Here is a 16,012-nt window from a genome sequence, read left to right as displayed (position 1 = left end):
CAATTATTCTAATATTGTTTCGTCTTATGGCATCACTTACCTCTAGAATTCTGCCCTCATGATCCAGTAGTTGTTTATCTCTCTTTTTCTCAGCCTCTTTATTTTCCATCATTTGGTCTTCTATATCACTAATTCTCTTCTGCCTCATTTATCCTAGCAGTTAGAGCCTCCATTTTTGAATGCACCTCATTAATAGACTTTTTGATTTCGACTTGGTTATATTTTAGTTCTTTTATTTCTCCAGAAAGGGTTTCTCTAGTATCTTCCATGCTTTTTTCAAGCCCAGCTAATATCTTTAAAATAATCATTCTGAACTCTAGTTCTGACATCTTACTAATGTCCATATTGATTAGGTCCCTGGCAGTCAGTACTGCCTCTTGTTCTTTTTTTTGAGGTGATTTTCTCCATCTTGTCATTTTGTCCAGAGGAGATGAGATGAATGAGAGAACAAAATGCTAACAGGGTAACAATATCCCCAGAAAAATAGACACTAAACAAATCAGAAGAGACTCTGATTCCTTAGATCAGGGGCTCCTATCCTTCTGGCCCAAAAGAATGTCCATTAGCTGCACGCAGATGTTTTTATTCTCTGAGCCCTGGAGTAAAGGGTGTGAGAGCCTTCAAACACACTTACATCCTCATGACCCATCAGCTCTGCTGCTTTTAACCACTCACTCACTTCTGCATGTTGGACCACCACTGACTGATCACTAACTCAAGAGAAGCGCTCCGGCTCCCTCGCGTGGCTCAGGAGAAAGCCAAAATATTTGTTTTTAAAGAAATTAGAAAGTGGCATTATACTGATAATAAAAAAAATTTTTAACACCCAGTTTTTGAAGTTAATTAAATGAGTAGTTGAATTTCCACTCTCATTTATCAGGTACATTTACATAAAATAAGGAATTAATAAGAATTTTAGCTGTTTAGACTGAAAACTTGAAAACTTCCCCACATGAACCTGCTCACATTGGAACCTCCATCTGCCCAGCCCCTTGCTCAGTATACACTTACTTAAATGAACTGCATGGATTTAGCATGAAAAGGAAAACAACAGTGGCTACCATGAAGGAGAAACATCTATCCATTTGTCTTCATTTCCTACCCACAGCCTCCAAGTTCAAAAAATGTATTATTTATAGCTAAATAGATTAAATGGCAAGCAGATGCATCACTGATAATTATTATAAAGAACACATTTACAAAATCACCTGTCATTCTGAAGCTCACAGAACCTTCAACAAACAAAAAGCTTAAATAACTTGACTCTTGAAAAAACTCTTTTTTCTATTTTTGTCTTAAGCAAAGCAGAACCACCAATGGTGACATAAGATTACAAGTAAAGGGGCGCCTGGATGGCTCAGTCGTTAAGTATCTGCCTTCTGCTTGGGTCATGATCCCAGGGTCCTGGGACCGAGCCCCACATCGGGCTCTCTGCCCCGCAGGGAGCCTGCTTCTCCCTCCCCCACTCCCCCTACTTGTGTTCCCTCTCTCGCTGTGTCTCTCTCTGTCAAATAAATAAATTTAAAAAAATCTTACAAAAAACACAAACAACTGGGCGCCTGGGTGGCTCAGTTGGTTAAGCGACTGCCTTTGGCTCAGGTCATGATCCTGGAGTCCCGGGATCGAGTCCCGCATCAGGCTCCCTGCCGAGCAGGGAGCCTGATTCTCCCTCTGACCCTCCCCCCTCTCATTCTCTCTGTCTCAAATAAATAAAATCTTTAAAAAAAAAAAAAACAACTAAAAATGTACAAAGCTGATCTATAGTTTATGGATTAATATTGGGCCCCAATCAGATTTCTTTTTTCCCTCAGCCTTATTGAGGTTGAACTGACAAAGAAAAATTATGCATATTTAAAGTGTACAGCATGATTATCTGATATGTGTATATGCATTGTGAAATGCTTACCACAACCAAGCTAATTAACACATCCATCACCTCACACAGTTACTGGTTGTTTTTTTTTTTTGTGTGTGTGTGTGTGTGGGAACACTTAAGATGTATGCTCTTAGCATATTTCAAGTACACAATACAGTATTATTAACTATAGTCACCATGCTGAGTCCCCAGAACTTACTCATCTTATAACTGAAACCTGTGACTTTTGACCAACATTTAACCAACATCTTTCCAGTTCCCCCATCCCTGAGCCCCTGGAAACCTACTGTTCTACTCTCAGCTTCCATGAGTTTGATTTCTTAAAGTTCACCATACAAGTGAGATCATACAGTATTTGTCTTTGTGTGCCCAGCTTATTTCACCTAGCATGATGTCCTCCAGGTTCATCCATGATGTTGCAAATGGCAGGATTTTCTTCTGTTTTATGACTGAATACTATTCCACTGTAGATGCATACAAGTTTTCTTTATCCATTCATCTGTTGACATTTAAGCTGTTTCCATAACTTGGCTATTGTGAATAATGCTGCAATACACATGGGAGTGCAGATATTTCTTTGAGATCCCAATTTCATTTCCTTGAGGTGATGACCTGGTCTGTGTCTCATATTTTAGCCTCTCCTCTTTCCACATTTCAGTAGTTACAGTACTGAAGTGGAAAACATACTCTATATCCAGTCTCCACCTCATTTGGGCTTTATTTTATAATCAGGCTATTCAGTGTTTCTCTGTGCTCTCAGCTTCTTAGAAAACTCAGTAAAAATCCTTTTTCTCCCTCTTCTTAAAATTTTATAGAAAACAGGTTGTCTCACTTTTTAAAACCAGTATCTGTATATATGTATACATATACATATATATGTACATGTAACATGCCCAAAATGCTATTGAGTTGATGGCAGAACTGAGATTCTAACATAGTCACCCTATTTCCAGAGTCACTGCTCTTAATTAAGCATCATACATATTGTCTAAAACACATCTAAAGAGATGTTTAATCTTACTCATAAAGAAATGGAAATTAGATGAAATCAGACCTGTAAAACTGGTAGATAAAAGTTAGAGAGTGTAACACAGTATTAGTGAAGAATACAGAACAGGCATTCCTATACACTTACAAAGGAATAGCTTTTTTGAATTAAAAAAATATATGAATGGAATCCTATGTAGGGCTTTTTGTGGAGTTGGCTTTTATTGCTCACCATTATGTCTCAGAGATTCAGTTACATTGTGGCATGTAGGAGAAATTAATTTCTTTGCTCTTATTCCATTTATTTGCTCACAATTTATTTATTTCACTGTTGGTGGACATTAGGTCACTTCCACATTATGGTACTGCAAAAATGCTAGTTAGTATATTCTTGTGTAAGTCTTCTGGTGCACAATGTACACACCTGTCCTATTTAAAGAACTCCCTGCCTACCTCAAGGTCATAAAGATGTTCTCCTATGTTACCTTTTTGAAGTTTTATTGGTTTACAGTTGGAAGAGGTCAGTGAGAGGACATGACCACTGGCTGGACCTGGGCAATTCGAGGCTCCTTACCCCCCACACCCTGTCTTTGGAATGTACATTCCATAACTGTTCCTGTACTAAGAGCTACTACTATGGGCCACATTTTTTTTTTTTTTTGTCTATAATGTTCTGCTGTAAACTGGACACTTAAAAAATATATTGTAAGAACTCTAGATTTTGATCTCTCCTTGCAGGGGATGGGTATTGTTGTTTATTTGCTTGGTGACTTGTGTACACTAATTCTGTTAAGTCTACTTCCCCTGCCACATGTAGGTTCGAATGTCTCTGCTCAGTATTTTTTTTTTCTCATTAAAATTCTTGTTTTTATTTTTAAGCTTGGCTTCCTAGGGGTTGCCCCTGGGTCAGCAAAGTACTTAGCGATCAGCCAATGATAGGTCAGAAGTAGTACCTAAACACAGTGACGCCAGTAAGGCTCCCTTCCTTTATCACGGGAGTTAAATGTCTGCCCAGTTTTTACTTTCTGCATTCACAAGACCTCTCTATTTGGCCAGGGACAAAGAGCTCACCTCCTCAGTCTCTCCCAAGTGGGCCCAGCATGAGTACAACCTCTGAGACCCGCAGGAGTAAGTGGGATCTTACCCAACTTTGTCCTGTTTCCTAAGTTACTTTGTTCAATTTCTGAGTGGTCTTAGCCACAACTGAGGCCACAGTCTAGCCTCCTTAGCTCTTCTAATTGTCACCCTCTCTACTGCTTTTGATAATGGCTCTTTACTGTTCCAAATAAAGCCATGTTCTATCCTGGTCAGCTGGGCAGAACTTCTAAGATATGGAGCTGGCACCAAATGGGGTGGCATGGGAGCCATCTCTGCCTAAAATGCCAGACTCCCGCTGTTCTTCCTTATATTTTAACATTTCAAGTAAATGAAAGGATTCTTGCCATTAAGCACAGAAGCACTGAATCCTCAAGTGACTTTTTTCATGAGACAGCATCTGTCTGTAAATATCATGAAATGTTGCTACTCACAGCCGCCATAATCCAAGAACTTATTTAGCTTTTTGTCAAAAGAAACCACCATCCAAAGATGAAACTACATGGTTAAAACTTGAATCTTCCTCTACACACACACATGATAAAGAGTAGCCTGATAATGCATGTGTAACTGTGGAATTCAAACAATAAGTGTGGTATGCAGAAAGGAATATATTGTAGTATTGAAGTCAATTTCTTTTAGAGAGTAGATGTCAACTTTGGGGGTAAATTTGCTTACTGAAGTACAATGTATATATGGTAAAGTGCAGAAATCTTAATTATATGAAAACGAACATAACCTATTGAACCATCATCCAGTTCAAAATCTAGAATACTAGCAGCTCTCTGGTGCCTTCTCCTAGTTGCTACCCCACCCCCACCTGTGATAAACACTATTCTGACTTTGATTACCACAGATAAGCTTTGCTAGCTTTCAACCTAGCCCAAGTCACTCATTTACATTTACCTGCTCTGAAACATCTGAGTTTGCTGTTATATCCCAGGCTGAAGCCTGGAAAAACCAGATTACATTCATAATATAGTAGGAGGAGGTCAAAGAGAATCACATGCAACATTCTCAAATTCATATAAAATACTCACAACTAAGAAATTTATTTCATTAGACTTGAGAGATCTGGTCAATAGGCCCAAAAGTCATTCCTTATATTTACAGTTAAGCGCATTTTTGCTATTCAACTTTTGTCCCAAATCCTTAAGCATAAAAATTATTTTTAGTATCCATGATAATAACACAAAAACATATAGTTTAAGATATTAAATCATACTAAAAATTATTTTTGTTGCCACCCACTACAGCCTCCCCTTTAGCAATGTTTTGGAAATGGAAAACATTAAAAAAAAAAGGATTTATTTATTTTAGAGAGAAAGAGAGAGAGAGAAAGAGCGCATGTGCATGGTGGGGAGGGGCGGAAGGAGAGGGGAAGGGACAAGCAGACTCCATGCTGAGTATGGAGCCCAACACAGGGCTCGATCCCATGACCCTGAGATCATGACCTGAGCCACAACCAAAAGTTGGAGGCTTAACCGACTGAGCCACGCAGCTGATATTAGTTCAAACTTGACTGTTATAAAGGTAAGATATCAACTGTAATCTCCAGGGAACTACTAAGAATAAAAGCTTAAAAACTACAGAAAAAATGGGAAGAGAATCTAAATGGGATATAAGAAAAAAAAATCACAAAAGAAGGCAGCAATGAAAAAATTAGAGGACAAATGAGATTTAAAACATATAGAAAATAAATATCAGAAGGCAGAAATCAGTTCTTCCTTGTCAGTAATTGTGTTCAGTATAAAGGGAATAAACTCTCTAACTGAAGAAATTGACAGAATGGATAAAGAAAACATGATCCAACTTTGTGCTGTCTACAAGAGACTCAACTTAGATCCAAAGACATGAATAAGCTGAAAGTGAAAGCATGAAAAAAGATATTCTATGCAATCAGTAATCAAAGGTGAGCTGGGCTGGCTATATTAATATCAGACAAAATAAACTTTCAGACAAAAAGTGTCACAAAAGACAAAGAAAGACATTATACACTGATAAAGGGTCAATAAATCAAGAAAATAAATAATTATAAATACAAACACACCTAAATATATGAAGCAAACATAGAAAAAATTAAAAATAGAAATAGTTCTATAATAATAGTTGGAGACTTCAATAATGGACAGAACAACTAGAGAGATCAGTAAGGAAAGAGATAACTTGAACATATAATCTAACTTAAAATAAACCAACTCACATAGAACATTCTACCCAATAGTCTTTTTCTTAAATGCAAAAAGAACATTCTCCATGTTAGACCTCAAAACAAGTCTCAACACATTTAAAAAGACTGAAATACAAAGCATCTTTTCTAATCACAAAGAAAGGAAAGAAACCACTAGCAGAAGGAAAGCTGAAAACATTCACAAATATGTGAAATTTAAAAAACAAACTCCTAATAACCAGCAGGTCAAAGAAGAAATTACAAGTAGAATAATAAAATACTTTGAAATTAATGAAAATGAAAACACAACATACAAAAACTTATGGAATGCAGTAAGAACAGTGCTCAGAGGGAAATTCATAGAGGTAAAGACCTATATTAAGAAAGACAATCTCGGGGTGCCTGGGTGGCTTAGTGGTTAAGCGTCTGCCTTCGGCTCAGGTCATGATCCCAGGGTCCTGGGATCGAGCCCTGCATTGGGCTCCCTGCTCAGCAGGAAGCCTGCTTCTCCCTCTCCCTCTGCCACTCCCCCTGCTTGTGCTCCCTCTCTCGCTGTCTATCAAATAAATAAATAAAATCTTGAAAAAAAGAAAGAAGATCTCAAATCAATAACCTGACTCTATATCTTAAGGGTGTAAAAAGAAAAAACAAGCTAAACCCATCACTTGCACAAGGAAGGAAATGATAAAGATTAGAGAAGAAATAAAGAATAGAAAAATAGATGAAAATAACAAAGCCAAAAGTTGTTTCACTGAAAAGATCAACAAAATTAACAGACTGACCAAGAAAAAGAGAGGATTCAAAATACAAATATCGTAAGTGAATCAAAGTAGAGACATTAATACAGGCCTTACAGAAATACAAAGCATTATAAGAGAATACTATGATCATTGTACATTAACAAATAAAATAATCTAGGTGAGAGGAACAAATGCCTAGAAAGACATAAACTACAAAACTGATTAAAAAGGAAGGAAGGAAGTGATGGAGGGAGAAAGTGAGGAAGTAGAGGGAAAGAGAAAGGAGGGGCACCTGGGTAGCTCAGTTGGTTAAGTGTCTGACTCTTGATTTAGGCTCAGTTCATAATCTCAGGATCATGAGACAGTGCCATGTGTTGTGCTTAAGATTCTCTCTCTCTCTCTCTCCCTTTGCCCCTCGCCCCTGCTCACACACTCTCTCTCTCAAAAAAAAAAAAAAAAAAAGAAGAGAGAAAGGAAATCTGAACAGACTTGTAATAGGTAAAAAAATTGAGTCAGCAATCAAAAATCTCCCAAAAAAGAAGAGCCCAAGACAAGAACACTTCACTGGTAAATTCTACTCAAACTTTTATTTTATTTTATTTATTTAAATTCAATTAGCCAACATATAGTACATCATTAGTTTTTGATGTAGTGTTCAGTGATTCATTGTTGCATGTAACACCCAGTGTCCATCACATCACGTGCCCTCCTTAATGCCCATCACCCAAAAAAGAATTAATCTCAATCCTTCCCAAATTATTCCAAAAATTAGAAAAGGAGATAACACTTCCTAATTTATTCTATGAGGCCAACATTACCCTCATATCAAGCTAGACATGGACATTATAATACTATGGATTAAATCAGTTCTGAATATGGATGCTAAACTCCTAACTCCTAGTAAGCTGACTTTAGCAGTATATTAAAAAGGATTATACATCATGATCAAGTGGGATTTATCCCATAAATGCAAGGATGGAAATATACACCACATTAATGGTAATATACCACATTAATGGAATGAAACAAAAGAACCCACACGATTGTCTTAATTGATGTCAGAAAAAGGATTTGACAAAATTCTCACACCCTTCCATGATAAAAACACTCAACAAAGTTGGAATGGAAGGAAACTTCCTCAGCATGATAAGTCATTTGTGAAAATCCATAGCTACTCAATGATGAAAAACTGAATGCTTTCCCCCTAACATCAGAAAGAAGACATGGATGCCTGCTTTTTCCATTCAACACTGACATTTCTAGACAGGATAATTAAAAGGCACCCGATTGGAAAAAAAAACAAAGGCATCCAGATTGGAAAGGAAGAAGTAAAAGTATCTCTCTTCACAGATGACATGATCATATATATAAAAAAAATATCCTGAAGAATCCGTCAAGAAAACTATTAGTGCTAATAAACTCAGCAAAGTTGCAGGATATAGGAGCAACGTACACAAATCAGTTGTATGTGTACATATATGTATATATAGTATGTATATGTATGTATAATGTATATACATTAGAAATGAATGGTCCAGAAAAAAACAAAGAAAACAATCCCATTCCTAGTAATATCAAAAAGAATAAAATACTTAAGAACAAATTTAACCAATGAAGTGTAAGACTTGTATACTGAAAACCATAAAACACTGCTGAAAGAAATAAAAGAAGATATAAATGAAAATGGAAAGACATTCTATGTTTATGGATTGGAAGACTTAATATTGTTAAGATGACAATATAACCTAAAGTGATCTAGAGATTCAATACAATCTCTATCAAATTCTTAATGGTATTTTTTGCAGAAATCGAAAAACCTACTCTAAAATTCACATGGAATCTCAAGGAACCCTGAATTACCAAAACAATCTTGAAAAAGAAAAACAGAGTTGGTGGACTCACTTTTAGATTTTAAAGCTTATCACAAAGCTACAATAATTAACTATAATATATGTATTACATTATAATCACCCCACAATGTGGGATGGGCATAGGATAATCATAACAAATCAATGAAATAGAATTCAGAGTTGAGAAATAAACTCATGCATTCAACTGATTTATCACAATAGAGCCAAGACCATTAAATGGGGGGTAAAAACAGTTTCTTCAGCAAATAAATAAACGATGCTGGGACAAACGGGTATCAAAATGCAAAAGAATTGGGTGCCTGGGTGGCTCAGATTTAACCGGTTAAGCTTCTGCCTTCGGCTCAGGTCATGATCCCAGGGTCCTGGGATCAAGTCCCACATCGGGCTCCCTGCTTAGTGGGGAGCCTGCTTCTCCCTCTACCTCTCTCTCTATCTCTTATGAATAAATAAATAAAATCTTTAAAAAAATGCACAAGAATTATGTTTGATCTTTACCTCACACCATATACAAAAATGAACTTAAAACAGATCAAAGAGCTAAATGTATAGAAGTCTTAGAAGAAAACTTAGGGGTTAATCTCTATAACCTTAGATTTGGTAATGTATTTTTAGATATGACACTGAAAGCCTGAGCAACGGGAGAGAAAGAATAGATAAACTGGACACTGGTAAAATTAAAACCTTTATGCTTCAAAGCACACTGTTAAGAGAGTGAAAAGACAACCTACAGAATGGGAGAAAATATTTGCAAATCATACATCTGTCAAGAGTCTAATACCCATAGTATATAAAGAATTTTTATAACTCAACCATACAAAGACAAACAACACAACTAAAAAATAGGCACAGGATCTGAACTGACTTTTCTCCAAAGACATACAAATAGCCCACAAGCACATGAAAACACATATAACATCATTAGTCATTATGGAAATGCAAATCAAAACCACAATGAGATTTTACCTCATACTTACTATGGTAGGTATAATTAAAAACTAAAATGGACAGTAAAAAGTGTTGGCAAGAATATGGAGAAACTGAAACTCTCATACACTGCTGGTGGGAACATAAAATGGTGCAAGTGCTGTGGAAAGCAGTTTGGTGATTTCACAGTAAGTTAAACACAGAATTATTATATGATCCAGCCATTCCACTCTTAGGTATATACCCAAAAGAATCGAAAACAAGTTTTCAAACAAAAACTTGTACATGATTGTTCATAGCAGCACTATTCACAATAGTGAAAAGATGGAAAGAAACCAAATACCCATCATGTGATGAATGGATAATAAAACATGGTATATGCATATTAACAGAATGTTATTCCACCATAAGAAAGAATAAAGTACTCCTACAAGCTACAATATGGATGAACCTAGAAAACATTATGCTAAATGAAAGAAGCCAGACACAAAACATTACATATTGTATGATTCCATTTATATAAAATATCCAGAATAGGTAGATCCACTGAGACAGAAAGTAGAAAAGTAGTTGCCAGGGGCTCAGGGGAGGGAAGATTAGGAGTAATTGTTTCATGACTACAGGGTTTCCTTTGGGGGTGATGAAATTATTTTGGAACTAGACAGAGGTGGAGGTTGCACAACACTGTGGATATACTAAATGCCACTGAACTGTATAGACACTTTAAAATAGGTAATTTAATGTGAATTTTACCTTAAAATGAATGAATGGGAGAAAGAAAAACCAGACTCTTTAAAAACCTTTCATTTACTACAGAAGAATAATTATTTATGCTTGTAAATACCTTCCAACTTGGATGCACAGTTCTTTGTCATTATGTCTATGTATAATCACATACCATTATTTCCCAAATACATGATCTTAAGTCTCACCCAATATTATATGTTTTACAACATATTACAACCCAGCTGAGACCTGTTAGATCAGCATCTACAAGAGAAATCCATCTCATGTAATTAATTTTTTAAAAGATTTTATTTGTATATTAGAGAGAGAGAGAGAGAACGAGTGGGGGTAAGGGCAGAGGGAGAGGGAGAAGCCAACTCCTGGTTGAGCAGGGAGCCCAAGGTGGGGCTTGATCTCAGGACCCTGGGATCATGACCTGAGCTGAAGGCAGATGCCCAATGGACTGAGCCACCCAGGTGCTCCTATCCCATGTAATTCTTAGTATCAGACAAATTTAACTACTCTTTAGCATAATTATTTTTTCTGATGAAAAATAAAATGATTTAGCTCTATTGTGGGTGACAGGTAAAAGACTTTAGTTAGAAGTGTTAATAATTTATTAAGCAGAAGCAACATTTACTTATTTTAATCAATAATATGAATTTCTGAATAATTCCTTTAGAATAAGGAGGAAAATCATCTGTGATTACTGTTAAGTGTTCCCACTCAGGATAAAGTTCAGATAAGTAGGCATTTTTTAAAAGACAGCATTGCCAAGTATTGGCAACAGAAATTATCTTGCATTACTGGTAAAAGTGTAAATTGATACAGTCCTTCTGGAGAAAAGTTTGGCAACATGTATTAAAATTTAAAATGTACATAATCCTTGATCTATCCATCTCACCAACAGAAATTCAAACCAAGGAGATAATTAGATGAGGTGTTGGTTTGAGGATATTCATCATACTAATTAAAAAAATGAAAACTGGAAACAATCTAAATGTCTATTAACAGAGTCTTGGGTAAATAATTAACAGTGCACTAGGAAATACTGTGAAGACATTTAAAAAAGAAACCATCTACATTCATTCTTCATAGGAATTATAGAGTGCAAAGGGCTCCCATTATGGAGAACCTGTTTTTTTCTTGTGTTAAATCCCATTATTCCTCGGACTTTGAACATTGTTTTTTGGCATATAGACTCTTACACTTAGCTTAGCACACCATTGTTAATGCTTGCCTAATTACCAGTGTCTCCCACCATACTGTGAATTTCCTGAGAATAAGGACTGTATTATGTCCTTTTCCAGAGTCTAGAATAGTGCCTGGCACACAAGAAGTGCTCAATAAATATTTGTTAAATTAGGGGCGCCTGGGTGGCTCAGTTGGTTAAGCATCTGCCTTCGGCTCAGGTCCTGATCTCAGCGTCCCAGGATGGAGCCCCGCATCAGGCTCCCTGCTCAATAGGGAGTCAGCTTCTCCTTCTCCCTCTGCTCCTTCCCCCTTCTTGTGTGCGTGCTCTCTCTGACAAAATCTTTAAAAAAATTTGTTAAATAAATTTAAGAAATACAAAAAAAAATGGTATATGTTTTTAAATGCTTAAATGCACTTGTAATCAAAGAAATATAGATTTTAAAAACGAAAGAGAATTTTCTCCCAGTCAAATTTGTCAATCCCAAAAGACACCCACTTTGGTCAAGGATAGGAAGAAATGGAAAAAACTATTATGTTGTAAATAGTAATCATCACAATATAACTAAAGGGCAATTTGGCCACATGTGTGTAGCACACAGCACAGATTCTGAGGTCAGACAGAATGAAAATGAACTAGTTCAGACTTGGGAAGTTATGCAGCACCTCTAAACTTCAGTTTCCTCATTTGTAAAGGAAATCAGATTTACTAAGAAGTAAATCAACATGATACTTAGAGCTACAATATTGCAGCTTATTAAAATTAACAAAGAGCTATTTCAATCTATTTATTTTTTTAAGTTTATTTAAGTAATCTCTATACCCAATTGGGGCTCAAACCCCTGACCCCAAGATCAAGAGTCATATGCTCTTCAGACTGAGCCAACCAGGCGCCCTACTTAAATCTACTTTAAAACTAAGCCATGTGTTTCATAAGAATCTTCCATATAAAATAACTAATTAAATTTTCTTAAAAAATGTGGATATAATTCATTAATTCATCCCACAACTATTTGTTGGGCACAGTATTCAGCAACTGGCTGTGTGTCAGGCACATGGGCTAGTCACAGGGGATATAACAGTGAAAGAACTAAGTCCCTATAATGGTAAGATAGAGAGCGAATCTGAAAATACATGGCAATGTGAACTACTGAAACATGTGGGTAGAGAAGAGGAGAAGGCTCTATGAAGCGACACTTGAGCAGAGACCTGACAAGTGATAAAGCAAGTTATGTAGATGTGTGGGAAAAGAGAGTTCCAGGAAAAGGGAGAGCGAAGGCTCAGTTGCAGGAGCATGTGACAGCAACAGACACCAGCATGGCTAAGGAGGGGAAATAACCAGGAAGGGTTGTAGGAGGTGAATTCTCAAAGGTAACCTGTATCAGACTCTGTGGGGCTTTGCAGGCCAAGGTAGGGATGTGGAGTTTGTTCCAAGTGTGATGGAGAACAGTGGAAGGTTCTGAGCAGGGCAATGACATCATCACATTTTTACCTTAAGAGATTTACTCTGGCTATTTTGGGGGAAAATTGACTAAAAGGGGCAAGAGTGAAAGCAGGAAGGTCACTTAGAGGCCACTGTAATAGTGTGAGCGAGAGATGGTGGCTTGGAACGCAGAGCATCTGAAGTGGTGGCGGTGAGAAGTAGTCACATTCAGGATGTATTTCAGACATAGTGCTGTTAGGATTCCACTTCTAAAAACCTAACTCAAAGATTTCACTGTTGATATTCAAGAAGATTTAAATGAAAGGATACACAAAATAGGCTGCTTACAATTTGATACAAGTTGATGGTTTAATAAACTCTGGTATAGCCACAAAGCGATAAAAGAGGTAGTCATTTAGAAATGATGATTTTGAACACATAATGACATGGAAAAATGTTCACATACTATGTTAAGTGAAAATAACTGGTTACAAAACAAAGTGTTCAATATTAATCCATTCTGTCCAAATAAAATGTATAGAAAAAAGATTGGGGGTGCCTCGGTAGCTCAGTTAGTTAAGCATCCAACTCTTGATTTTTGCTCAGATCACGATTATAGGGTCATGACACTGAGCCCGTGTCAGGCTCTGTGCTTAGCGGGGAGTCTGCTTGAGAGTCTCTCTCCCTCTGCCCCTCCCCCTGCTCGCCTGCTCTCTCTTTCCCTAAAATAAATAAATAAATCTTAAAAAAAGACTGAAAGTTATACACCAGCATGTTAACAAAATATCTCTCTGGGTTGTGAAATTACCCATTTGTCACTTTGCTTCTTTGAGCTTACTGTATTTTTCAAATTTTCTGTAATGACAGTGTATTACTTCTACAGGAAGAAATGATTTTGAAAATATAATACTGAGAAGAACATTTTCAACAAATAAGATTACTGAAGAATAACCACTTCAATCTGTTAATAGTTTTCTTTGTTACTTACCATTACTTTTCGCAAAGTGTATCTTTTGGATCGAATATCATCCATTAGCATCTCATAAGGCGTAAGCTGATATTCAATGGGCAAAGGGTTGTACTGCCGCTCTTGGACCTTCTTAAGTTTTACTCCATTCCGCAAATCCCTCATCACCTGAACCCAGAATCGAGCCTAAAAGAACCAAGGGTGGAGAGATGTCCATGAATAAATTTACTAGTTTCCTCTAAATAGCTACAGTCACAGAGAAAAAATGAAGAGCTTGGTTTGCAAAACACTGAGTAAACCAAACAAAACCACTTTTTAAAATTAGGTTTAAGGATATTAAAATGTGGATAGAAAGCCAGTCAAGAATCATAAGCTCTAAGTGCTGAGTCACCTGAGTGTAAACCTTAACTCACCCACTGTGGAAGGCTGCATTAATGGACTCAGTCCTGTTATGTGATTTTGCTCACTAAAGAGGAATGTATGTCCCACACCTTAATACTGGATTTGGCTATGTGATTTGCTTGGCCACTGAAACAGTAGTTGAAATGATGTGACCAAAGGCTGCAAAAGCAAACGCACAATGGGCTTGTCTCTGGTGCTTCTATTATTGCCATGAGAACCTCATGCCTGGACTGGCAGGCTGCCCAGGAGAAGGATGAGACATACATAGAGTGGAGCTACCACAATTGATCTGTACACTCATAAGCTAAATAAATGTACTGCTTTATGCGACTATGATTCTGTAGTGGTTGGTTATTCAGCATTACTGTGACCACAGCTAATTGATATAACCACCTATTAGCTACCTGACATGAAGCAATTGCTTGACCTTTCTGAACCCTGGACTCCTCATCAATAAAAGAAAATGGTACTTCATAACTTGCTGAGATGGCCAGAACTGGTATACAGTGTTCTATACATGGAAAATGCTCAAAAGTGATCATTTTTATGTTATCACGATCTTTGCACAAATTACTTAATATCCATTTTCTTAACAAATAATGGTGAGTTGCCTTGTTGGCCCTTCAAGAAAATGAGATATATATGAAGTTCTTATAATAATATAAGACACATCAAATATGTATATTATTATTATTACTATTATTATACATTAATCCTTTTATTTTTCTGCCTAAAAGCTAAGGTGTAGTCTCTACTTCTGTGAAAAGTAAATCATTATGATATTTAACTGAAACACTGTAGTTTGTTGAATTAATAACGGCTCAAATAGCTACTTAAATATATTTATTAAAAACCAAATGATAAGGGTGTCTGGATAGTTCAGTCGGAAGAGCATGGGACTCTTGATTTCAGGGTTGTGAGTTCAAGCCCCATGTTGGGTGTAGAGATTACTTAAATAAAAAAAACTTTTAAAAAAAGTGATGTATTTCCTAAGAATTATCTATATAAGATAACTCTGGATTAAATTTCTCAAAAACGTCCCAAAAACAATTTATAATTTTAAAAACATGTATGCCATTTCTTGAATAAGAAAGGATTTGACACACTTACTGCTATGGTATATCCATTAGAATACCTTCTAAAATATTCCTATTTTAAACAGATTCTTAGATTCTGCCATTAAAATTACTCTAATACAATATTCCTAAAATATTTAGATTTTTCTTTTGAGAATGCTCTTGTCCCAAATTCTCTTATACTCATTCCTTTAAGATCCAGTTCAAATATCATCTCATCTTTTATTTTTTTAAACTTTTTTATTGTTATGTTAATCACCATACGTTACATCATTAGTTTTAGATGTAGTGTTCCATGATTTATTGTGCATAACACCCAGTGCTCCATGCAGAATGTGCCCTCTAATACCCATCACCAGGCTAACCCATCCTCCCACCCCCCTCCCCTCTAGAACCCTCAGTTTGTTTTTCAGAGTCCATCGTCTCTCATGGTCCCTCTCCCCCTCCGATTTCCCCCCCTTCATTCTTCCCCTCCTGCTATCTTCTTTTTTTTTTTCTTAACATATATTGCATTATTTGTTTCAGAGGTACAGATCTGAAATTCAACAGTCTTGCACAATTCAC

General features: G+C 36.5%; 1 protein-coding gene across 1 annotated transcript in view; it reads right to left on the bottom strand.

Moving 5' to 3' along the window:
• Nucleotides 1-16,012, bottom strand: part of SPIRE1 (spire type actin nucleation factor 1) — a 170,636-nt gene that overhangs the window by 32,937 nt on the left and 121,687 nt on the right. The window contains exons 6-7 of the mRNA XM_081802551.1: nucleotides 14,777-14,993; nucleotides 13,992-14,156 (exon numbers count right to left, since the gene is read on the bottom strand). Of these exons, the coding sequence (XP_081658677.1) occupies nucleotides 13,992-14,156; nucleotides 14,777-14,993 (382 nt within the window). The remainder of the gene's footprint in view (nucleotides 1-13,991; nucleotides 14,157-14,776; nucleotides 14,994-16,012) is intronic.

This window comes from Leptonychotes weddellii, chromosome 13 (assembly GCF_054177405.1).
Source record: "Leptonychotes weddellii isolate Sample4059 chromosome 13, ASM5417740v2, whole genome shotgun sequence".
NCBI classification, from domain to species: domain Eukaryota; kingdom Metazoa; phylum Chordata; class Mammalia; order Carnivora; family Phocidae; genus Leptonychotes; species Leptonychotes weddellii.
Note: the sequence above shows the minus strand (reverse complement) of the source record. Positions and strands in the feature narration are given on the sequence as shown.